This window comes from Lactuca saligna, chromosome 5 (genome assembly GCF_052625555.1).
Source record: "Lactuca saligna cultivar CGN05327 chromosome 5, ASM5262555v1, whole genome shotgun sequence".
NCBI classification, from domain to species: domain Eukaryota; kingdom Viridiplantae; phylum Streptophyta; class Magnoliopsida; order Asterales; family Asteraceae; genus Lactuca; species Lactuca saligna.
In genome coordinates, this window is record NC_136421.1 from 78,524,914 (window position 1) to 78,551,913 (window position 27,000).

Here is a 27,000-nt window from a genome sequence, read left to right on the forward strand (position 1 = left end):
ACATGGGGTTTTCCTGGGGATAACATTGAACATAATCAGAATCGGTAACAGTTCACTCACATACACACATTCAGGAAAACATGGGGTTTTCCTGGGGATAACATTGAACATAATCGGAATCGGTAACAATTCACACACACATACATTCAGGAAAACATGGGGTTTTCCTGGGGATAACGTTGAACATAATCAGAAATTGGTAACAGTTCGCACACATAGAATCGGTAATAGTACACACACACACACACCTGTAGGAAAATATGAGATTTTCCTGAGTAACAGTAGTACGTAACCAGAAAAGTATAACAGGTTAGATAACTAAACTTTACAATTCACAAGAAAAATCATGTTTTCAGTGTACATCTTTTACATTACAATTTGGATTTAGTAACATTACTTTTAAGAAAATATGAGATTTTCTTGGTTAACCGTTTTTTCAGGAAACCAAAGGAACTCATGCATTTTCATAAAAACAAACCGCTTATGAACTCACCAGCTTTATGCTGATTTTCAAACCGCTTGTATTCTCAGGTCCGCATTAGACAGGTACCCGACGATCTCTTTTGTTGAAGACGGAGTGCGTAGAAGACTCGTCTTTCTTTTGTTTAAACTATGTATGTATGAAACTTGTAACGCTTTACTTTTCAACTGATGTAGTGAAATCTACGTAATGTAATGTTTTGTGTTTTACTCGCTTACTATGTACATTGGTTATGATATTCACATGAAGTCACCTCCGCCCCGAGACGTTTCCGCCTTCGGTTTCGGGGTGTGACAATATTCACTTTTCTCATATATATATATATATATATATATATATATATATATATATATATATATATATATATATATATATATACACACTAAAGAAAACCCCCGAATTCAAATGGCGCACGAGAGTTTGAAGGATCTTTGTTCTTCTTTCTTAAAGGTAGTTCACCTTATGAAGACACGTTACAAAGATCTTTTTTTTGAAATTAATGAATATGGTGACAACTTCGAGATATAAATTTTGTCAAATACATGATATTCCCTCACATAAATTTCACACCTCCTATATTCTGCTTCACAACCGTTTTTTTTTTTTTTTTTTTTTTTTTTTTTTTTTTTTTTTTTTTTTTAAGTAAATACAAACTAATTCACATAATATTAAACAAATTCACAAACTACTAAAAATCATACAAAAGGATTTCAATATATATCTTTATGAATGAAATACAACTTCGTAAGTTTGAGAGTACAAAGAGAGTCTAAGAGAGAGACACATTGAACGAATTATATAATCGGCTCCTATTCACTTCTACGGTACCTTTGAATAACCAAAAATATTTCACTGACGGTATCACCTCTACCCTACTATAAGCGCCACTACATCTAGCCAAGTTCAGATTCAGAATTTATGTAGTGATGTTATGTTAATTAATGTAAAAACAAATACTAGATCTTGGACTTTAGTAACTAGATATATCTTAAAATCCAAATACCATGACTGCTATCAACTGGTGAATTTATCTTTTTATAGAAAATATATAACTTGTATATAAATAAAATAAATCGACTTCAGATTAAACATCACCGGTCACACTCACTTTTCACGTTACCTCTCTCTCTCTCTCTCTCTCTCTCTCTCTCTCTCTCTCTCTCTCTCTCTCTCTCTCTCTCTCTCTCTCTCTCTCTCTCTCTCTCTCTCTCTCTCGGTGTGTGTGTGTTAAATCTTTCCTGCCTCAGGATAAAAGGTGGTCCAGAGAGAAAGTTCGCTTTCAACAAAAAAATGGCCGAGGGTAGAAGAATCAAACTTCCACCAAAGTCAACCACTATGGTCAAACCGACCTTCAAAAAGGTCCAAGTCGTTTACTATCTTTCAAAGAATGGTCAACTTGAGCACCCTCATATCCTAGAAGTCACACATTTTGTTCATCACCAACTTCGTCTCAAAGGTTCTTCATTTTCTTCATATGTCTTAACCTTCTAATTTTTACCTTTTAGTGTTTGACTTATACGTTTGATACTGTAGATGTGTTGGAGAGACTCAGTGTTCTTAGAGGTAGAGGAATGCCTTCTCTCTACTCTTGGTCTTGCAAAAGGTCGAAGCTTTTTACCCTTTTCACTCAAAATATCCGTTGTGTTTAATTTATAAAGTGTTTATTCGTTTATTGATATAAATGTGGTTGGTTTTTTTAGGATGTACAAGAATGGATATGTGTGGAATGACTTGGGTGAGAATGATGTAATTTGTCCATCAGAAGGAGATGAGTATGTACTCAAGGCTTCTCAACTCGTCCATCACTCGCCAGGTTAAATACAATTTCTCTTTCTTTTTTAATAAATAAATTTTTATATGATGAAATAGGAGAGAAAGTGCAACAGTGTACTCTTATAACTACCATCTATCTATCTTATAATAGATATCCGTGTATGTATTTATGTTTGTTTATACTGATGGTTAATATTTTTTAACTATTCATATAAATTATATGATAGTATAATCTTTATTTTATTTGTTATGGAATACTGTTTACTTTTCAGTCAAATTGACATAAGTTATATATCCTCGCTCTCTCCCATTTTAATACATCATGTTTTTTTGGTTTGTTTCAAACCCATTTTAATAGTTCATTTTTTTTTTGTTTGTTTGAAAATAATAGTCTGCATCTAAAATAAATAAAATTTATAACCAAAATATTCCTCATTAATAGTTAACATTCCATAGAATTAAACACAAAGTATAATTGTCATTTTATTTAATAAAGTTAACGCTAATATATATATATATATATATATATATATATATATATATATATATATATATATATATATATATATATATATATATATATATATATATATATATATATATATATAATCAGCTTAACAAACATGGTTCCATATGTAAAACTATATATATTTATATACTTTTTCTAAAAACAACTTTCTATATAGATTGAAAACGGATGAAGTTTATTGTGTAAATAAATTTTGAACTATTGATATTAAGTTGTATTTATCGTTTCACTCGCTAATTCTTATTATTCAAAGTCAATTGAAATATCTTTTGAGTATTAGGTTTTTGAGAACCACATAAAAATGGTTAGTTTTCAGAAAAATCGTATCGATTTTAATATACTTTTTTAAAAACCACTATATTTTTAATATATGAAAATTTATATTTTTTATGTAAGTCTTATTTTAGGTTTTATGACCTTAGATGAACACAACTTATTTTTTCATAGGACCAATAGAAGAACCACTATATTTTTTTTTTATTGAATCCATTAAAACCTTTATATTTTCAAAAGTTTTGTAATATAATAGATAGTATCCACCACACCTAGAGTGGCGATAACCTAATATTTGTGGCCATCTAGTATTTATTGTTATTAAAGTCTTAGATAATACAATTTAACACCTTAAAAAATAAAAGTGGGTTTTTAGATAATTTGTTGAAATTTTGTTAGGGCTTTTCAGTCTCTTGTTCATTAAAAAATTGTTAAAAAACAAGCAGCGAGGACAAAATGAGATTTACAGGTTAAAAGAATAATAAAAATAGATATGGAAATAAATGCAAGAGAATGACATTCAACTCCTTAGTCCTTTTTCTAATTAAATTCACTTTTACTTTTCACTGTATTGCTTCTTAAAAGACATACAGGCTTTTTTTATGTACGTCTCGGGTTAACACCATCTTCATGCATGTATTAAATTCTGTATTATACTTGTCGTCATGACAAATTTTCCTTATTAAATACATTATTTTAGTGTTGTAAATAGTAAAATGTAAACGTCAATGAAACGGTATCTTTTTTAAGGTATTGCATATCTAAATTTTTACAAATTCATCCGTTAATTTTAAGATTTGTAAAATTTTGTTTTATTTACTTATACAACAGATAAAAATAGATTTTAAGAATCTAACAAATTTATATGTATTACATCAAATATTTAAACATAAAATTCCAATGCTTAAATACTTGTGTATTTTTTTTTTTTTTATTTTTTTTTTTTTATTTTATTTTATAAATTTGGATTAATAACATAATTTAAATCGAAAATTAGTTATGAACTGAAGCATTGATATGTGTTAGGCTGCATACCAGCCGAGCTGAGCCGAAGCCTGGTCAAGCTCGGATCGGGCACATTTAAGTTATATGAGGCTCGAGCTCGAGCTCGGCTAGATTCGAGTTTTCTTGCACTGAGTTCGGTTCGAGCTCGTAAGGAAATATGCAAGTTCGGCTTGGACTCGAGCTCAACTCGTTTTTTGTCTAATGTGCCTGAATAAGCTTAAGCTCGATTTGAGTTCGTTAAGAAGCTCGTTTACTAATACCTTAGTGACATAGACTCGAGCCCGAACTCGTTTAATAAATGAGCTTAATATTAAGCTCTAGTTCGGTTGAGACTCGTTTAAAATTGATTCAAGTCAAGTTTTTAACAAGTTAATCCTGAGTAGCTCACGAGTAGCTTGGTTCGTTTGCACCCCAAATATTAGTATGATAGAAATAATTATTACATTCTTTAATGCTAACTTATTACATCTTTGTATAATGTGTCATTATAATTTCTAGCGCTCCCAAACTTTAGGTACTTATTTAAATTTTGTGTAAGCAATATATTTTGTTTTCTTATAAAAAAACTAATATATTGTGTTGAAGGTAGTTAAATTTCATACTTTTTGTACTAAAACTCAATTCTATTGAAATCTTTTGATGTTTTTTCTTAGATAAACACGAGTCGCAAATGGCAGCCCCAAAACGTAGCCAAATAACACCGAAACGACACACCGAATGCAACGAAGAGGAATTAGATTTTGAAGAAAAGAGAATAAACTACACAACCACTCCTTCAAGATGTTCAAGGGATATCCTTCCAAAACCCACCATCGTCACCACACCATCACCTCCATCTCCATCCAAGCGGTTCGAGGACGGTGATCCTTACCCACCATTGAGTCGTAACTCGGTGCTTCTTCATTTAATGGCATGCGGTAGCTCGATGGGGTTTAAAGGAAAAGCAGCTGATCATCATCATCATCAACAAACACCACCCAACATAGCGGCTAGGAAGAGCAGCTGTAGCTCTAGTAGTTTACATAAAGATGTTCTGTGTAAGGCGGCGGTGGCGGTAGCAGTGGGTGTAAGTGAGGAAGATGAGATATGTTGCATGTCGGAGAATCCACGGTTTGGGAATTTGCAGGCGGAGGAGAGGGAGTATTTCAGTGGGAGCATCGTGGAGACGATGACGACAGAAGACAGAGTTCAAGTGGAACCTATGTTGAGCAAGTCATCATCTTACAAAGAGGAAAGGTTTGTGACGCATGTTTTACAACGGGTTGTGCTATAAGTATCCCCTTAATTAATTTTTACCCCCTCCCCCCTAACATCAATCTAAACAAGATTTTGGATTTGATTTGACATTATTATTTTTTCGTTTTTTCATTTTTTGTTTTTTTTTGTTGTTTTATTTATTATTATTATTATTATTATTATTATTATTATAAATTTCGATAACCATATAAATTTCAGACAACATTTTAAAATTCATAACATTATAAATTCGGACGACATTATAAAATTCGAACGTCTATATAAAATGGAACAAAAGTAAAGTTTATTTTCAATTCGCATAACGCACCATTCAAATGTAATAACGAACCAATTAATATATCCGTAAAAAATAAAGATAAACTTTGTTTTTGTTCTGTTTCATATAATTGTTCGAATTTTATTATGTCGTCCAAATTTATAATGTCGTACAAATTTTAAAATTACATCCAAATTTAAAATGTTGTCCGAATTTTATACAGTTATTAAAATTAATAATAATAATAATAAATAAATAAATAAATAAATAAGAATTAAAAACAAAAAAATCACATCCGGTGGAATTGAAAAAAAAAAAAAAAAAAAAAAAAGAATACTTATAGCATCAGCCTTTATAAAACTACTTTGATATGTTTAGGGATAATCACATTAATTATCAGATCTGTAATGTGGTGCCAGGATTTCCAAGACAACAGTGTCAATGGTTGAAGATGAAGAGGAAGTGAAGAGAGAGAAAGCTGTTGCAGGGAAATGCATTCCAAAGAGATTTTGTTAAAAGCCCACAAAGATTTCACAAAGTCTTCATTGTATGTCGCATTTCCGGACTTTCTTTTTTAACTATTTGTTGTTTTCCTAATGGACAAAAAACCTGAAACAGGGTGGACTTTGAGTTCTAAAAAGCTGGTAAATCGTATTATTTGATCAGCACATGCTTAATCTGGCCTTTCTTGTCAATAGCAATGAGATTTCAATAATAATTAAAAAAAAGAAAAAAAAGAAAGAAGGCTAACTAGCATAGATTACAAAACAATATAAAAAAAATAGGTGTGATCAATTATTTTTATTTATTTTGTTATATGTTATTTTATAGTTATTTAAAATTAAATTTTATTCTATATGTTATTTTATAGTTTTTATTTTAATTTTATTAAATTTCATATAATATTTAAATATAATAGTTACAATAAATATAATAATAAATGTATATTTATATAATGATTTTTTTTTTTTAATTTTAAAATTTTAAAGGCTTGTTAGTTTTTTTTTTTTTTTTTTTTTTTTTTTTTTTTTTATCTAAATTATATGTATAAATTTAAAAGAGAAAAAAAAAACACTTTAGTTTTAATAATTCAATAGAATTTTTACTTTTCTTTTAAATTAAACCCTCATTTGTTTCATTTCTCAAATGTATACAACTTCTTATTTATTTTTTATTTTAAATAAACCAATATAATATATATGTTTTATACCAAATATAAGTATCTTTTACATTTTATTGTGACGTGCCATTTTACTGGAAATTATTTATTTATTTATTTATACTTTTTAAAACGAAGAAAATAATCCATTTCTCTTTTTCACTATTTTTTCACAAAAAAATAATAATTTTAAAAACTATAATTTAAAAACTAAATGTAACTAATTAAAAAATTGATTAATAAACACAAGAGTTAATAGGATAAAAATATTTCATTAGTTAAAAATAAAAATTACATAATAAAACTATTAAAACATAATTAAAAATTGCATAATAAAATCACACTGAATCGCCGTCCCAATCTTCAACGAACATATTTGAACATTCAATTGATTTGTCAAACAAATCATTATGTTAATCATCGACCACTTGTTGTGTATTAGCCATGTAAATATGTTCCATAAAATCCACGCACAATGAGTGATTGATGTTGCGATCATTTACTTCTCTTTTGTTTACCCTATAATCATGCATATCAACAACCACTCCTTCGACGGTTGGCAAAATTTGGTTTTCATCGTACAGACGTATCTTTTTTCCATCATCTTCTAAAATCATATTATGTAATATGATGCACGCACATTATGTTTTCGCAACCTTTTGACTTCCTATGATCGTTCCCCATCTTGCAATACTTGCGAATGGCTCTTAAGTACACTAAAGAATGCATGGCATGCAAAAATATCATGAGACATGATTTTTTCTAAAATAATCGACAACTCTTTATGATCACCTCGCATGTGTTAACTACACCATTTGTTAGGGCACAATGTCCAAGACTAATGTATGCAATCGATGCTATCTAGTATTCTTAGGAACACATATTTATTTGCGCAAAATGTCCTTTGCTGTAAACCAAAATAATAGCTTTAGCGGACGTTTACACATTTTCTTGTATGGTACATTCAGAGATCCTCAAACTACCCATTTCATTTCTCTACTCCTATGTCGTATGCTAACTGAAAATTGCAATTGTTTGTTTTTCGAGAAAAGGCTTTTCTAACTCTCCCGTCCCGTTTCAACTCAATATGGAAATTGATCCTTCAAGTCACCAACAATGCATAGAAATAACTCTTTCCTCAATTTACATATGTTTTTGGATTCGGAAGCTACTGTAATGAGCTTAGGTGCTAGAGAGAAACCTTCTGATGTTTACTCAGAGATTACAAGGTATTATGTGTGCACAACTTGTTTTAATATGTATTTAGATAGCTTAGTTTTTTTTTTTTTTTAATATCATTTGAACTCAAACTTTCTTATTAAATATTCTTTACTAATTGCCTAAAGTTCTATTTACTTGGTGGCTTGAATTCAAAGTGAAATGGCTTATAATGTGACTTAATCACTTAATATTTGCTTGATGAAGATAACCTCAATAAGTTACTTGGTGCTATATGTGTGGATTCTTCATTCATGGGGCAACAATTCTAATCCAACTTTTGGATTCAGTCTGTCATTAAGCTCATACTATTTTTCCCGACTTGGAAGCTTGATTGGTATCCAAATTACAACTGCACCGATGCACCATGTCAACCCTCTCTTACAATAGATATGCGTTACTTAGTTGGATATGAATTCAAATTTATGGGTATTGTTAACATCTAATTAGTTAAAAAGATATAGGTTGTTCTTTTTTTTTTTTTTTTTTTTTTTTTTTTTTTTTTTTAAGTTTTAATATGTAACATCCGGATTCCCAGGTATATTATTTTATTCATTTATTTTGAAGTTTGTTGAGGGACTCACCAAGTTGGTGCTTAGACTCGCCGAGTAGGGTCGCGGATTCTCATACGGGTTCATGACTGGACTCGGCGAGACCATGTTGTTTAATGAAACCCTAATTTCCAGGGTTTGGGACCTATTTAAAGGCCCTTAGGGCTGTCATTTGCGGCTACCAAACCCCATAGAGAAACCCTAAAAGAGTTAGAGCGATTGTGAGAGGAAAGGAGCCATTTCTTGATCTTTGTGGATTGATTCTTGCAAGAAGGAGGTGTTTCCAGCTTAGAGGAGACCAAGTAGCTGGTACATTTGTGGATTTCAAGCTAAACACTTCATCTTTGAGGTATTATATCGCCCCTTTATCTGTTGTGTTGAAGGAATCCATAGATGTAGAGTTTTCATGTCCTTTAATGGAAGAAATTGTGAGAACATGGCCCTTATTCACTTTGAGATTTCGGATCTAGATCCATAGTGGTCTAAAGAGCTTATCTCAGCTTGCTTTATGTTGAGCTATAGAGGTGTTGAGCTTAGGATGTTATTTTTGGGGCTAAATCACCAAGTGAAACCTTCTAGACGTCCCATGAGTGTCAAGATTCGAGCTTTACATGTTTATCAGGCTTGGGAAGATTTGATCTATGGACCAAAGGAACAGATCTGACCTCAGGAGGTCAATTGAGTTTGTGCATAGGAACTCGCCGAGTCCAAGGGCAGACTCGGCGAGTAGGGTTAGGGTTTCCCGTAAATTACTCAGTGAGTAGACCCGCCGAGTTCGGGGAATAACTCAGTGAGTCGGATAGGGATTAGAGGACTGGAGTTCAAGGTGGAACTTGCCGAGTTGATCTTGAGACTCAGCGAGTTGAGTCGGGGTGGCCCCGCGATTCATGCTAGGTGTGACTCGTTGAGCAAGGGGAGGGACTCGACATGCCAAACGAGACTAGGGAGTTAGTGGACACGTGTAGACTCGCCGAGTTTCCCAAGTGCACTCGACGAGTCGGGTCAAAGTTTGACCGTTGACTTTGGTTGACTTTTAGGGTTTGGATAACACTGAGGGACTTTGATCCAAAAGAGGGGTAAAATGGTCTTTTACCCTTCTCAGGGTGCCAAGAGAGGGATGAGTCTAGTCCTGCGAGTTATATTTATGAGAGTATTATTTTATGTGATTAGGCGGAGGCTAGATCGTATTTCTACCGAGTCAGAGATTTACCGAGACATCTAAGGTGAGTCTTCTCACTATACTTTACCTTGAGTGGTAATTAGAGTTATGTGACAGAGTTATTGTATGCTACTTATGTGTTGTGTTGCATTGCATCATTTCTATGTGATTTATGCCATGTGTAAATCAGAGTATATCAGAGATAGAACCGGAAGGTTCACAGAGCTAGGACCAGAGGGTCCACAGAGTTATAGCCTCGAGTGGCTAGTATATGTTATGTATGGTATATTGGGGAGCTCACTAAGCTTTATGATTACAGTGTTATGTGTTATGTGTTTCAGGTACCAGTGATGATTGCGGGAATGTGCCGACATGATTCATACACACGCACGGGATTTTATGTATTTTGATCTTGAGAAATATTTGTGAAACAAAGATATGATACAATGGGATTTTGTTAATAAATGTGTTTTAAAATGCGAAAAATTGTCTTAAATTTTACAGTGTTACAATTTCGTATCAAAGCCTTGGTTTGAGGGATTCGAATGCATCTTCAGGCGTATCTGAACTCAAACTGAGGATTTGAGGAAAATTTTGATAATAAAGTAAAATTTTAAAGAGTAAAAAGATTTTTGAGACAAACAGAGCAGAGCCGTGTGTACGATCAGCCAGCGCCCGTACGGTGATTTCCCAAAATACCCTTACAATAAGTGTTAACAGATACGTTATGCTATGCTATATGATGAATTATTTTATGCATGCCAGAGTAGACTAGGTATTCTTATTAGGACTAGAGTGGCCTGATATATGATGCCTTAGTCTAGGGGTTTTGTTGCTAGAGATGCTTGAGAGTGTTTAGATAGCAACGAGGAGCTTATGAGAGATCTGCTAGTGAGTAGCACATGATTAGAGAGACTAGAGTACTTAGGATTTGGGACTTTGGGAGGAGGACTTGGGATGAATGCTGATGCGGTATGGACGGTAGTATTGGGCCCGTACTACTGAAGATACCGGGTCAGTGCGCAGTCCAAGTAAGAATCCTTAGGATACCAAAGATCAAGTAGGATTGGGATATCGAGTGTGTGTAGACCTGAGCAAATTACTGATATCTTATGTTGTATTTCAGAGAGGCATCATGGTAGGGACACACCACAGACCAGTGACCAGTGGAAGGGGTGTGAGAGACGAGGAGCTCCACCAGATGACACACGATGAGGTGGATGCTGCCATCCGCGATGAGATTCCAGAGATGTTTGGGTCTATCAAGGCCACCATGATAGAGATATTTGACGAGAGACACGCTGTTCTTTCTGAGGCTGCTGTTGTTGTGGCCATTGCAGCTATAGCTGCGACAAGGCCGCAGGGTGGTGATGCGTTGCTGTTATGAGAATTCAGCAACACGAAACCACCAGAGTTCGATGGGACCCGGGACCCGATTGCAGCGATGAGGTGGATATCAGACATAAAGGGGTGTTTCTTTACTTGCTCAGCTCCTGAGCATTTGAGAGTCCGGTTCGTGCTGAACCAACTTTGCTTGGGAGCGAAGGACTGGTGGAAGTTTGTGACGGCGCATTATTCGCTTGTTGAGCTTGCTGTAGTGACTTGGGAGAGGTTCACTGCTATGTTCTGAGATAAGTACGTTCCCCAGGTGGAGAGAGAGCGTTTGGCCTAGGAGTTTCTGACCCTCAAGCAGGGTACTGATTCTGTCACAGTGATTACGAGGAAGTTCCATGAGCGGGTGATGTTTTGCCCAGAGCACGTGTCCTCCGAGCAGGCACGTATGAGGCGCTATTTGAGTGTTTTGAGGTGGGATATGCGGGAGCTCGTGGTGAACTCGACGTACCGGTCATTTGCTGAGCTTCCGGAAAATGCCCGAAAGAGGGAGATAGAGCTAGAAACCCAGGATAGGGAGGAGGCTGAGTCTCAGGGGAGGGATCGACGACCGACACAGTCTCAGCCGCCAGCCAAGCGGGCTAAGCCCGCTGATTCGAGATCTGGGAGCCAGAAGGGCCGCACTTGTGGCAAGTATGGCAAGAGTCACGATGGGGTGTGCAGAGCAGGGTCTTGCTACAAATGTGGAAAGGCGGGGCATATGGCCAAGGATTTCCCTAAGGGGTTTGCAATATGTTTTCAATGCAACCATACCGGACACCGGAAGGTAGAGTATCCACAGTTGCGAGGGACAGCTCAGTGAGCATCTTAGGGGTCTGCCCCTGCTGTGGTGAGAGCTATAGACAGTCGGCCCGTGAAGGCCGAGACACCGAAGGCACGAGGGAGAGCCTTCCAGTTGACTGTGGAGGAGGTCCGCGCAGCACCCGATGTCGTGGCTGGTATGTATTATTTCATATATTTACTTTTTCTTGAGATATTGTTCTTATATTATGATATGCATAGGTACTTTTCTTGTGAGTTCTGTACCTGCCTTGGTGTTATTTGACTCGGGGGCGAGTCGGTCTTTTGTATCTTTGACTTTTAGTCAGCACATCAGTATTAGTTAAGAGGCGTTGAGTCGACCCCTGATAGTTTCCATAGCTGACGAGAGGGAGGTGTATGCCACCGAGGTGATCCGAGGGTGTGTACTCGAGATTTTCGGCATTGAGTTTCCGATTGATCTAGTTCCTATTAGGATGGGCGACGTCTGTGTCATAGTGGGCATGGACTGGTTGAGCAAATTTGGATTAGTTATCGACTGCGAGAGACAGCTGGTGACCATACGAGACCTTAGTAGGGGAGTTCTGACAATATACGGTGAGGGTACGCGTTCTGGGTCGGCATTTTGTTCAGACGCTAGAGCGAGGTAGAGTCTACAGTAGGGCTGTAAGGGATTTGTAGCATATATGATGGATACGAGGGTTGATTTAGAGAGACCGAAGTCAGTAGATGAGGTTCCGATAGTACGTGAGTTCCCGGATGTATTTCCGGAAGAGTTACTGGGTGTGCCTCCCGAGAGGCAGGTTGAGTTCAGTATCGATTGGGTTCCGGGGGCTGCGCCTATCGCCAAGGCGCCTTATCGCCTTGCGCCTCCAGAGATGCAGGAGTTATCCTCATAGATTCAGGAGCTGCTGGGGAAGGGGTTTATTCGGCTGAGCAGTTCGTCGTGGGGAGCACCTATCCTTTTTGTTAAGAAAAAGGATGGCTCACACTGAATGTTCATTGATTACAGGGATTTGAACAAGCTAACGGTCAAGAACCATTACCTGTTACCGAGGATCGACGATTTGTTTGATCAGTTGCTGGGAGCATCATGGTTCTCCAAGATCGATTTGAGGTCGGGATATCATCAGGTGAGGGTGCGAGATGAGGACATCCAGAAGACAACGTTTAGGACTTGTTACGGGCATTACGAGTTCGTGGTGATGCCTTTCGGGCTCACCAATGCACCGACAGTGTTAATGGATCTCATGAACAGAGTGTGTAGGCCGATGTTGGATCGCTCGGTGATCGTGTTCATTGATGACATATTGGTGTATTCGAGATCCAGAGAGCAGCATGAGGAATATTTGAGAGAGATCCTCGGAGTTTTGAGATCGGATAGGCTTTATGCCAAACTCTCCAAGTGTGATTTCTGGTTACGAGAGGTCCAGTTCTTAGGGCATCTCGTTAACCAGAAAGGAATATTGGCCGATCCGGCCAAGATTGAGGCGGTGATGAGTTGGGAGGTGCCGAGGTCACCTACAGAGATCAGGAGTTTCCTAGGATTGGCAGGCTATTACTGCAGATTTATCAGGGATTTCTCCAAGATCGCCGTGCCACTCACCAAGTTGATCCGGAAGGGTGTTGCTTTCTCATGTGTACCAGAGCAACAGGCCACCTTCGAGACACTTCGCCTAAGGCTATGCGAACCCCCGGTGTTAGCCCTTCCGAAGGGAATGGAGGACTTCGTGGTGTAATGTGACACATCGATATTAGGGTTGAGAGCGGTGCTTATGTAGAGGGGGAGCGCGATATCATATGCATCGAGGCAGCTGAAGCCTCATGAGACAAGGTATCCCACCCACAATCTAGAGCTGGGAGCAGTAGTGTTTGCTCTCAAGATCTGGCTTCACTATCTGTATGGGGTCCGGTGTACCATATACATGGATCACAAGAGCCTGAAGTACTTGATGGATCAACCCAACCTGAATATGCGGCAGAGGAGATGGTTGGACGTGGTAAAGGATTATGCTTGCGAGAACCTGTACCACCCGGGTAAGGCTAACGTGGTAGCCGATGCCCTGAGCCGTAGGGCGGAAAGCGCCCCAATGCGGGACGTTTGAATGAGATTAACAGTGATGACTCCGGTGTTGGACACCATTCGAGGGGCCCAAGCTGAGGCTGTGAAACCAGAAAACCAGAAGAGGGAGCAAGTTATCGGGTAGGTATCGGAGTTCGTTACTGATAGCCAGGGGCTTATGATATTTCAGGGTCGGATTTGGGTACCGTTTGTGGGCGGGACGCGTACCATTTTGATGGAAGAGGCACATCGATCGAAGTTCTCGATCCATCCCGGGGCCACTAAGATGTATTTGGACCTGAAGAAGGTGTATTGGTGGCCCTGTATGAAGAGGGACGTTGCGTGGTTCGTTGAGAGGTGCCTAACCTATTGTAGGGTTAACGCCAAGCACTAGAGACCGCATGGTAAGTTGCAACCGTTAGAGGTTCTCGAGTGGAAGTGGGAACAGATTACTATGGATTTTATCACCAAATTGCCGAGGACTGCGAGAGGCATCGATGCAATTTGGGTGATTGTAGACAGGTTGACGAAGGTTCATTGCATCATGATAGCCACAATGAACGCCGAATTCCAAAAGTCCTATGAGGACATGTATCCGTACGAGATGCATCAAGACTTATTGGAGTGATACCATCAAAACGCAAGGCAGGAACGTTACGAGATCTTCACTAACAAGATCTCTGCTAAAATGGGACATGGAGAATCTCTAACCGTACATTTGCAAAAGATGCAAAGGTATGTCGATCGTCTTTGCAAGTTGAATGTCGACTTTGGGGAAGATTTGGCTATTGACATGGTACTTCATTCCTTGCCTCTGTGTTACAACCAATTTAGGATGACCTACCACATGAACAAGGAAGAGGTCACCCTAAGTAAGCTTCAAGGTCTCCTAAGGGTTGCTGAGAGCAACCTCAAGGACAAGTCTGTTGCACCCACTCCCAATCCATCTGTTGCTCCTGTTTTGGCTATTGGGTAGGGAAGGGGTAAGAAGAGGAAGGCTCCGTCTAAGAACCACCGCAAGGGAAAGTCCCGAGATGGTTCCTCTTCTTATGGGACCAAAGTTGATCCAGCTAAACCTAATCCTAACCCAAAGGAGGCAGAGTGCCACCATTGCCACAAAATAGGGCATTGGAAGAGAAACTTCCCAGAATACCTGCAAGCCATCAGTGAAGGAAAGATCAAGCCATCTTTCGCAGGTATTTACACAATTAAATCTAATGATTCATCTCATGCTATTTCTTGGGTCCTCGACACCGGGTGTGGTTACCACATTTGTTCTGAATTGCAGGGACTAAGAAGAAATAGGGATGTGGAGAGTGGAAGAATAAATCTAATCATGGGGAACAGAAGATCGTCACCTATGACTAAGATTGGAGTGTATTCTTTAGTGCTTAGTAATGGATTATGTTTAGATTTGAATAATTGTTGCTACTCGCCAGAAATGACAAGAAACATCATTTTGTTTCATGGTTTGTTTAGACAAGGATTTAGATTTTCTTTTAATAATGAGAATGGTTCAATTGATTCTTATCTAAATGGCGTCTTATATTTTGAAGCAATGCCATATAATAGAATTTATGAAACTGTTATGATTGTAGATAACCTAGGAAATGATGTTTTATACATGGATTCTTCCAATAATATGGATAAAGCATCCTTGTGGCATTGTCATCTTGGACATGTCAACAAGAAGCGGATAGCCCAACTCCAAAAGGATGGAGTGTTGGAGTCATTCGACCTTTGGGAAGATGATACATGCGAATCTTATTTACTTGGAAAGATGACCAAGTCACCCTTCACTAGCACATGTGAAAGGGGTGAGGGTTTATTGGACCTCATACATACCGATGTATGTGGACCCTTTAGATCAACCACAAAGGATGGGAACCGCTTCTATGTGACTTTTACCGATGACTATAGTAGATATGGGTGTATTTACTTAATCAAGCAAAAGTCAGAAACGTTTGAAAAGTTCAAAGAATTCAAAAATGAAGTGGAGAATCAATTGGGCAGGAAAATCAGGATGCTTCGATCTGATCGAGGAGGAGAGTACCTAAGTCTTGAATTCCATGGCTATCTCAAAGAATGCGGAATAGTTTCGCAATTGACGCCACCTAGGACACCGCAGTTAAATGGTGTGGTAGAAAGGCGTAATCGAACCTTGTTAGACATGGTTCGTTCTATGATGAGTCGTGCTTCACTGTCTATCTCATTCTGGGGGTATGCCTTAGAGACTGCCGCCCATATCCTTAACCGAGTCCCTATGAAGAAGGTTGCCAAAACACCTCACGAGATGTGGACAAAGAAAGGTCCCTCGTTAGAACATATCAAGGTTTGGGGTTGCGAGGCTTTCGTAAGACAAGATACTCACGAAAAGCTCGAACCTCATAGTGAGCAATGTATTTTCATCGGCTACCCGCATAAATCCTTTGGATATCTCTTCTATAGATCGAGTGACATTATTGTCTTCGTTGCGAGGGGAGGGGTTTTCCGAGAGCGATAACTATTAAGCCAAGGAGACAGTGGGAGGCAAATCGAGCTTGAAGAGATTCAAGAATCGATTGATGAAGGAAACTCTACCGCTGGCTATCAACCCGAGGAGGAAACTCCGGTTGAACCTATTGACCAGTCCTTACCTCTTAGACGTTCTGAAAGAGTTAGAGTTCAACCCTAGTTTTATGGTTTTCATATTATTACCGAAGGGGACACATATATTAGTGATGGTACATTAATAAATCTAGATGAACCTAATAGCTTTAAGGAAGCCATGGCAGGCCCGGAGTCTGCAAAATGGAAAGAGGCAATAGGCAGCGAGATCCAATCCATGTATGACAACCAAGTTTGGAATTTGGTTGATAATGTGCCCGGACGTAAGACCGTTGGGTGCAAATGGATCTTCAAGAAGAAGACCGACGTGGATGGAAACGTACACACATATAAGGCGCGATTGGTTGCGAAGGGCTTTACTCAAACTCCCGGAGTTGACTATGATGAGGCCTTCTCACCAGTTGTGAAGATAAAGTCTATTAGAGTGATGCTAGCAATTTCCGCATTTCATGATTATGAGATTTGGCAAATGGATGTCAAGACCGCTTTCCTTAATGGGAAGTTGGCTGAGGATGTTTACATGACTCAGCCAGAGGGTTTTGTTGATCCGAAGCATCCAAATAGAGTGTGTAAGCTTGAAAAGTCCATTTATGGACTTAAGTAAGCGTCTTGCAGATGGAATCTTTGCTTCGATGAGAAAGTCAAAGAGTTTGGATTTGTACGAAGCGAGAAAGAATCATGTGTATATGTCAAAGCCAGTGGGAGTATAGTCAGATTTCTCGTTTTGTATGTCGATGACATACTGCTCATAGGAAACGACATTCCAACTCTGCAGGAGGTTAAGTCCTGGCTCGGGAATTTCTTCGCTATGAAGGACCTCGGAGAGGCTTCCTATATTTTGGGAATAAGGATAGTGAGAGAAAGAAGTAAGAGACTAATAGGACTTAGTCAGAACACTTACTTAGATAAGGTACTAAAACATTTTAGTATGGAAAATTCGAAGAAGGGAGAATTACCGATACGAAGTAATGCCAAGTTGAGTAAGACTCAAAGTCCGAGTACCGAAGCCAAGATAGCAAAGATGAGCCGAGTACCTTACGCTTCCGCAGTTGGCTCAATCATGTATGCTATGACTTGTACTCGCCCTGATGTAGCCTTTGCTTTGAGCATGGTTAGTAGATATCAAGGAAACCCTGGCAGAACCCATTGGATTGCGGTCAACAATATCCTTAAGTACCTTCGAAGGACCAAGGAATGGTTTTTCATCTTCGGGGGGAGTGATGACTTGAAGGTGCGAGGGTATAGTGACGCCAGTTTTCAAACCGACAGAGACAACTACCGTTCGCAGTCGGGCTGGGTCTTTACTCTTAATGGAGGAGCAGTAACTTGGAAGACTTCCAAGCAGGAAACCGTAGCTGATTCAACGTGCGAATCAGAGTACATTGCAGCGAGCGAAGCGTCGAAGGAGACAATATGGTTGAAGAACTTCATTGGTGATCTTGGAGTTGTGCCTGCCATAAAGGAACCTATGGAAATTTTCTATGATAAGAAAGAAGCGATTGCCTTGACCAAGGAACTGAGGGATCATGGTAGATCTCGTCATATCGACAGAAAATATCATTTCATTAGACATCGAGTAGAAGAAGGACACCTCGTGGTAAGGAGGATATCATCAGAAGATAACCCAACAGATCCACTTACGAAGGGACTGAGTAGGGTTAAGCATGTGCAGCATGCTAAAAGTATTGGGCTGAAAGATGATATTAGATTGGATTAGATAATTTTAGAAACTTGTAATAGATAAATGTAATATAACATTTGATGAATAAATAAAGGAGTATTATTTATAAGTAAAGTTACTGTCTTATGTTAAATGTTTAACTATTGTTTCACTTTGCATGTTTTGACTTCCAGAATAATTGAGTTTATTTAGAATAATGGAATTATTCAAACAATCCACAATAATTCATATGTTGGAAGTAGGTATGAATGAAGATTATCATGAATTGGTATGTAGATTGTCTAAACGGTATTAGACATAGCAAAAGTTTTCTGCAACGTTCATGAGTGCTTATGAACTAGTTTTGAGCATTGGAACAAACCCGCGCTTGCTGGAATCAACTTATGGAATTTGACGAAAAGGTTGATCGCAAGACGATAATATCATATGGTCTTAAAACCTAGATATATAGTTTGTTATTTGTTAATTGGTTGTACATTGATAACGCGAAACCGCATCAGTAAATTGATGTTATCAAAACACATTGTTGTGTATAATTGATTAATGAATAAGTAAATGCATATAAGTCGAATTTTATCTGTTACTTTTATCCTAAGAGGGTAAAAGCGATATCTCGGCCGCTCGATGATTTGATTTGATTTATGTGTCGGGCTCGGTGAGAAATAAATTGATGTGTTCGATTAAGTTATATGTCGAATAAATCTGAGATCGAGAAACCAACTGCTGGACAACTGGTTCCATAGAATTGTCCGCATGATATCTAAACAGAGGACTGTACTATCCCTTATCTAAAGGTTAGGATTGACAAGATCAGAGTTTGACAGCGTCTTTGGGAGCTACGATTGCTAATCGGATTATGCTTGTATATATAGTTACTAGGCTTATCCAAGTGGGAGACTGTTGGAATAATGTCTAAGGCTGCAACTATATTTGGCAAGTATTTGACCCGGTTATGCATGGTCCTTTTGGGTTGCCTTCACCATAGCAACTTGACAGGATGATTTATAATGAGAGAAGAAATATTATTAATATATTATGAGAATAATATAAGGAATAATAATATTGTTATTTGATTAATATAAGTCATAAATTAATTAGGAATTAATTTGGTGACTTAAAGAGATTAATTGAGTAAAGGGGTATAAACTGTCAATTGTATGATAGTTGTATTTTGAGCAGTGACTCCTTAGGGATAAGGGGTGGACGAATTTAGGGTTTGGAAGAGCCTAGAATTCGTCCAAGGCTTATCAATAAGGAGATTGGATTGCATAGGGCCTAAGTTATCCAATTAGGGTTTAAGGGTGAAACCCTAGGAGGCTCACTAGTATAAATACACACATAGGGTTGAGGAAATCGGCACCCTTTGTATTGGAGAAACCCTGGCCGACTTTTCTCACCCTCCTCTCTCTCTCAAATCATCCTCTTGCTAATTTGGTGTTTGTAAGCCATTAGAGGAGTGACATTTGTGACTCTATGCTCCAAGGACAAGAAGATTCAAGAAAGTAATTCAAGGTAATCTTTCAGATATGATTTCTTATGTTATTATACTAGATCTATCAATCAAAGTCTTGGATACATTGCATGTTCAATTAGAGAAACCTAGATCCAAGCATTAGGGTTTGTATGTGCACATAGGAATGTTCTTATGGCTCAAACCCATCAGTTTTGCTATAATTAATGGAGAAAATATTATACTTCATTTCAAATCTAAAGGCTTAGATTGTGGAATTTTAATCATATTTAGTCATATATATGAATGTTATGTTGGAATGGTTCAACATGAGGAAATTTTATATATGGAAAGGATAATTGCATTCTCAAAATTTAGTTATGATTACAACATCCCTTTTCATGATAAAAATTGTGAGAACATGGCAATTAAAAATATTATAGCAAAAGACTGGTAAAGTATCACGTCTTTATGTAAGACGTTATGAATCATGTCCCATACGCTTCGGGTATAGGATCGATTGCATATGCTATAATGTTTGATCGTTCTAAAATTTTCCAGATGCTTAGCGCATTAAGAGGGAAAAGGGACTAGAACGGTTTTTTACTGTAATTGTTAAACAACTATCAAAGAACGATCTAAGGTTCGCCAAAGATTTGTTGCTTGTGAGTAGTTGGAAGTATAGTGTTGGATGGTCCATATCGACATTATTGTGAATAGATAAGAGTCTGAAAATGAGTTGTCGTATGGAAAATATGGAAATGTTTCCATATTGGGAGTTGGAAATTAAGAATTTATGTCTAGATTAGAAAATTTTTATGCAAAAAGGATGTTCAAAGGAATGTACTTTGAGTGAGACACATCACATCTATAGAATTGTTTTGTAACAATTTATGATGGAGAACCTTGTTATTTCATTGGCCAAGTCATGGTCACTTTTGTGCTATGACTTTACGAAAGGATCGTTGCATAAAATGTTAGAATCTCACATATTCTAGTAGTGGCAAGAACCTTGTATTCTTACACTATCGTTGAGGATTAGGAATTGTGAAATGAGCATCATTGGAAAAGTTTTCAATTGATCTATTTCACCAAGCATGGACCATAGAAAACATAGTGTGCATGCTCAGAGCATGGGACAGCTATTGTTGTAATTCAAGTAATAAGTTGATTTTCTGAAACAGTAAACAATAAATAATAAGTAATCAATATGTTGTTTAAATGAAAGTGTTTTATTTACGCTCAAAAGCTTTGGGGCCATATAGGATTAAATATTATTGTTGTGTTTCACTTTGCATGTTTTGACTTCAAGAATAACTGGGTTATTCGAACCTCCACAGTCGGTCATACGTTGGAAGTAGATATGAAGGAAGACTATCATGAATCTGTCAGTAGATTGTATAGAGTGTTTAGACATAGCACAAGTTTGCTACAGAGTTCATGAGTGCCTTGATAAGATTAGAGTATAGGATTAAACCTAAGCTCACTTCAATCACTTCATGGTTTTTATCACGAGTGATTATGAGACGATAACATTGTATATTCTTGAAACCGAGACGTGTGAGTTGTAATTACAATTTGGTTGCACATTGATAATATGTAAACGCACTAGTAACTTGGTGTTATAAAACATATTGTTGTGTGTGATTTGATGAGTAAGAGCAAGCGAGCATTTGAGTCAAAGTTTATTAATTCCTTTTACCAAAGTGGGATAAAAGTAATATCTGTGGGCCCCTCGATGATTTCGTGATGACACCTGAAGCGCTTGGCCAAGCCGAGACTAAGTTGATGTGTTCAATTGTAGTCTATTGTCAATCGTCATAAATCGGATGTCGGGAAGCAATATGGAGATAATGATTAAAATCCATGACTCGTGTCTATACGATATTTTGAGAATGGAGGAATATATGATCCCTTATCTAAAGGACACACGTATCTGATAAGATCACTGTTGATAGCGGCTTTTGAAAGCCACGATTGCTGATCAGGTTCTGAAGTTATGCAAAATAGTTATTAGACTTATCCAAGTGAGAGACTGTTGGATTAGCGTCTAATTCCATAACTATTTTGGCATGTACTTGACTCGATTATGAGCATGGTCCTTTTGGGTGCCTTCACCATAGTAACTTGTAGGAAGAATTAAGGAGAGAGGAGATTAATTATGATTTATTAATATATTATAAGAATAATATATTAAATGAGAAATCATATTGTTTAATTAATATTAGTCAAGAATTAATTGATAATTAATTTTGTGGCTAAAAGAGATTAATTAAATATAGGGGATTGGACTACAATTATTGGATAATTGAGTTATTAGGCTAAGGAATGCTAAAGGAACAAGGGGTGAACGAAATTATGATGGGAGCCCATCATATTTTCGTCCATGGGCTTATCTAGAAGGTTCCGTGGGCTGCTTAGAGTTTAAGTTGTCTATTAGGGTTTTGACTGAAATCCTAGCAGCCCACACAAGTATATAAATGACCCCTTAGGCCCCAAAAATGTGAGTAACTAATTCCTTAGGGTTTCTATATGTTTTTGGGTGCCTCTTCCATTCTCTTCTTCATCTAGTTATTTAGGTGTTTGTGACTCCATTAGAGGTGCAACACTTGAGGTACTAAGCTTTCTGAAGCCAAGGATTAGATTGTTATTGATATATAACAATCAAAGGTTAGATCTAAACCCTATTTTATGTTAATATGATTAATTGTATGCTAGATCTAGGGTTTATAGCTTTGGATATTCAATTGCATGTTCATTAGACAAACTAGATCCAAAAGCTATTAGGGTTTGCATGTACACCATAGGAATGATGTATTGCTCGAAACCCATCAAGAATGGCACAAAGTTGTCTGTTTTTAGGGGTACTAAAACGTTACTAGACATTCACCACTGTCTATATCAGTTTAATATAAATCTTGCACAAGTAGGGGATTGAAAGATCTTGTATGCTCAAGATTCATATTAAAATGATATTACTAATTAATATATGATCCTAAGGGTCACACTAACAACAACTTGATACAATTGAATATTTATTAGAAATTGATTTTAATAAATATTCAATAAACTATTATAACTAATTGGAAGTTGTTTATTTCTTAGAAATGATAGTTTCCATTAGTAAGTAACATAATATATCATATAGTATGATTTATTAACTCTTGTACATCTTTTTAGAATAAAAAGACTTTTTGTCTTTTTCCCAAAAGTTAAGTTTTATATTCTATAAGAGAGTTTATAAAATTTATAAAACTTTGACTTTCTTTTATAAATCCTCTGACTAATTAGACTACTCATAGTATTTTGACTATTTTAAAGAAATGTAAAGCATGACTTGCAAGCATGGGGAACAAGATTGTCTAATGTCATAAAGTGCTTAATGGGATATGGACTCTTGGATATTGATTCAACATTAAAGACTACACATGAGGCTTTCATTTTTGGTCATTCTTTTAAGCCAAAAACATATCTCTCTCACTCTCTCACTCGCTCACATTCTCTCTCTCTCTCTCTCTCTCTCTCTCTTTATTCTCTTTAGTTTTTGTTCATTTACTTGAAGAACACTTCCATTTTTTGCTCTCTTGAAGTTCATATTTGGATATGAACTTTTAGATTAAGAGTTTAAAGACTAGCATCTTAAATCAAATTAAGTTCTTATTAGTGTCTCAAAGGTTCCACATTCTCCATAAACTTCTAAGCCTCCCTTTGAGGATCCAAAGTGTACAAAGGTTGTTAAAGTCTTCTTCTTCTTTGGTTCTTGTTTCTTTCCAGACTTTTTAAGAAGTTCCTATTGGGTTTTTATTCAAAATTTGTTTCAAAAACATAAACAATGCAACAAAAGGCTTAAGATTTGAACAAAATAAAACTAGTTTTATTCCCACAAAAAGATCATTTTGCAAGAGTTAGAAAGATTAAAACAACCATAGAATAGAAAGCATGAAAACCTTTGAAGACCTTGATGCTCATGGGAGGTTGGAAGTTGATGAAGATGACATGAAACTCTAACACAAGAGCTCTCTAGAAGTATCCACTACGCATGAGTAGAACCATCAAAACATGCTTGTATACACTTGTAATTTGTTGTTCATAAGCCTTTGAAATATATACCAAATATATTTTTCAAAGGTCAACCAGAAAAAGGGACATAAATCTAGCAATTATTTGCAAAAAAATGGAGAAGAAGGAGATGGTTGAACATCGAAATTTGGTAGCCTCTTATGATCACTTTGCTCTTGTTTTTTGTCACACCCCCAAACCGAGACGACGGAAACGTTTAGGGGCGGAGGACGTCATGTACAATATCATCACAATTAAATAATAGTAATCAAAGCAACAACAACCATTGTATTAAATATATATACTGTTTACATTGTATTTGAAACATAGCTTGAATGACTCCAAATGTATATAGTAAAAACTAAGACTAGAAGCTATTACGCTCCGTCTTCTTGATAACCTACGTGTGTACCTGCCTACTGGTTTCCTGAGAATACATGTAATTTTGAAAGAGCATCAACATTTAAGTTGGTGAGTTCAAAAGCATTTTGTTTTATAAAAAAAGTTCTTTGCTCCTTAAAAATGTTCATAGGTTCCTCCAGAAAATCCTATATTTTCTTAGAAAATGAAATGTAGTCTTAGGCCATTCGGACCAAAATGTATAAATGTTATCGTATTTTTAAGTAGTAGTATTACATGGATTTTTAATCTGTATAAAAACCATTTGAATACATGATTTCCGAATGAAAGTTGTTTTGTACTTGAAAACATCGTAATGTAGTTTTATGATGATACAACCCTTATGTATGCATGCTCTCAGGTAACTGTTACTCTAGCTATGTAAGTTTCTGTGTCATAAAAGAGTGTGCTCCTAGAAAATCCTATAGCTTCCATCTAAAATCCCCCAGTGTATGAAGTTATAGAAGAATCGAGATCAATTAACCCATCAAACATAATGGGTCTGCCTGAAACCCACAACCACACAAGGAACAAGATCTAAGGCAGACCCAACCATTTCCAATTCGATCACATATAAATTTTATTTAACCCTGCTGTATACACATAGCAAATATGGATGGAATCCAACTATTCTAAATGATATGTAGTCTTAACTACCCTAAGACCGATGAGAGTGAGTGTTTCTTCCTAGAGATAGTATATATTCCAGTTATACATATATAGAACTTCTTATCTTTGTAAATGTATTGTATGTTCAAGAAAAATCCAATATTTTCCTTATAGAGTGAGTTATAGTATTAGAGCTCATGACCAAATTGTACAAGTATCTTCCATACTTATGATAGTAAGAGCAGTTTTTAAATAAATGGAAACCCTTATAAGTGTAAGAATTCCCGTAAACTATATGTGTCGTTGTTTCCCTATATGAGTTATTATAACCATGTGATTGACATAGTAAGCCTGTTACGACGTTCTCCAGGCGTCGGAATGTTTTGATAGATGTCACCCAAGACCTTCCGGTCTAGCTATTGTATGCCACTTAGGGTGAGGGGTTGTCAGTCCCAATATAGATCTATACACAAGTATCACACTCTGCCTACAAGAGCTTATGGTTATGATATAGGGATTTAAACAACACTCAATGAGTACAATGAAGTAGTGTCTCACAAATTTGATCCAACAAGTTTACGCATGGTGTAAATGAAAACCCTTTTTGAAATGTAAGAATCCCCGTAAAATATATGTGTCGTTGTTTCCCAATGTGAGTTATTATAACCGTGTAGTTGACATAGTAAGCCTGTTACAACATTCTTCAGGTGTCAGAATGTTTTGGCATTTGTCACCCCAGACCTCCCGATCTAGTTATTGTAAGCTACTTAGGGTGCGGGGTTCTCAATCCCAATATATATCTATACAAAAGTATCATGCTCTCCCTACAAGAGATTATGGATATAATACAAGACTTTAAATAGTACTCTATGAGTAAAATGAAGTAGTGTCTCACAACTGGATTTAACGGGTTTACGTGTAGAGTGAGTGAAACCTTCCTTAGTATGTTTGTAGTGCTAATGTACCATAAACTATACTCATTATAGTTTATCATATGTGTATTTTCCTTAGTTTGTTTGTAGTAGTAATGTACTATAAACTATACTTATTATAGTTTGTCTTGTATGTTTGTAATGATGAAGAGCCCTTATGTGAATGTCTATTTCTGTTTCATCTAGATAAACTAGCATGAAAATAAACCCAATGTACAACTTTTTATTATTATACACTTTGCTCAACAAATTACAAAGTGTTAATAAACTTGTAAATTGTTTTTAACTAGTTTTAACTTTTTTGTCCCAGCTTTGTAAAAATCACAGAAAAATCATTGTGAGTCAAAATATGAATCCATAAACTCTAAAAGCTCAGAAAATGTGTCTAATATGCTTACAATTTTTACTATGATTTTTAATGGTCTCTAACCAGTGTGAAAAGGGTCATCTTCACTGACTGGTCTGAAATCATTTCTAAAATGATAGACAGTTTTGTAAAAATCACCATAAATTGTAGAAAAATCGTATGAACATGTGTAACTAGTCATTTGAAAGGTATAAACCTGAAATATTTTCATATTGAGCAGTTTTGAAAGTTATGGAGTTTAAGATGGTCAAAACAATTCGTGATTAAGCCATAGCTTTTCTGTTGAAAGTTGTCATTTGAGTTTAAGCATGTTTTGATGTTGTAACTTGTATTATCCCACATAAAACTAGATGAAAACATGAAAAGAAAGGGGGGTATGAACTCACCTTCTGTGATTTGTTGAAGAATGGAAGGTTAAAGATGAAGTGATTCGAGTCAAGAACACTTGAAAGTTGCTTGAAGATTTGAAGATCCTAGGAACAAATATGTAAATATTTGTGTAAATGATCACGAGTTGTATGGAGATTGTGTATAGGTTTAGAGAATATACTTACCAATCTAGGGGAGGAAAGTTCATGAACTTTATGGGGAAGTTGGCTTCCAGAGAAAGAGACATAGAGAGAGAAATTTTTCTTTGGAGGGAAGAGTGAAATCTTGGAAGAGAAATGAAACAAATCTCTTGGATTTGTTTATAAAAGTTGATTGGATGGGAAGAGTGTTGAAGAAGCTAAATAAATTGACTAGCTAGATGTGAATAGTGACATAAAGTTGATGTGGGGATGGCTTGGTATCATAACTTTATGGGAAAAGTCAAAGAGTAACTTTATGTCCTTTTGATCTTATTCTAAGCACTTGTAAGATTTATATCTGATAAATCTACATGATTTGGTTAAAATATGAGTTTGGAGGGTTTAAAATGATAAGAATATGAATTGGGTGAAATTCCTACGTTAAAATCATCAAATACAGGCTTAAAATGCTAAAGTGGTCAAAAACCGGGAAGAATATGTGAAGTTTCAAGG

The 27,000-nt window shown here is 36.5% G+C and overlaps 1 protein-coding gene across 1 annotated transcript; it reads left to right on the forward strand.

Moving 5' to 3' along the window:
• The first annotated feature begins 1,612 nt into the window (after positions 1-1,612).
• On the forward strand, positions 1,613-6,239 carry LOC144997311 (UPSTREAM OF FLC protein (DUF966)). Its single transcript, XM_078957179.1, has 5 exons — positions 1,613-1,937; positions 2,015-2,084; positions 2,182-2,294; positions 4,715-5,297; positions 5,994-6,239. The coding sequence occupies exons 1-5, from the start codon at positions 1,772-1,774 to the stop codon at positions 6,088-6,090; spliced, it is 1,029 nt and encodes a 342-aa protein (XP_078813305.1). The 5' UTR covers positions 1,613-1,771; the 3' UTR covers positions 6,091-6,239.
• Positions 6,240-27,000: the final 20,761 nt, after the last annotated feature.

What these genes read in the sequence shown, in the direction of transcription:
- LOC144997311 (XM_078957179.1), top strand. Translation starts at nt 1,772, where the DNA reads ATGGCCGAGGGTAGAAGAATCAAACTTCCACCAAAGTCAACCACTATG. An exon ending in TACTCTTGGTCTTGCAAAAG is followed by an intron (nt 2,085 to 2,181) that starts GTCGAAGCTTTT and finishes TGGTTTTTTTAG; the next exon opens with GATGTACAAGAATGGATATG. An exon ending in TCATCTTACAAAGAGGAAAG is followed by an intron (nt 5,298 to 5,993) that starts GTTTGTGACGCA and finishes ATGTGGTGCCAG; the next exon opens with GATTTCCAAGACAACAGTGT.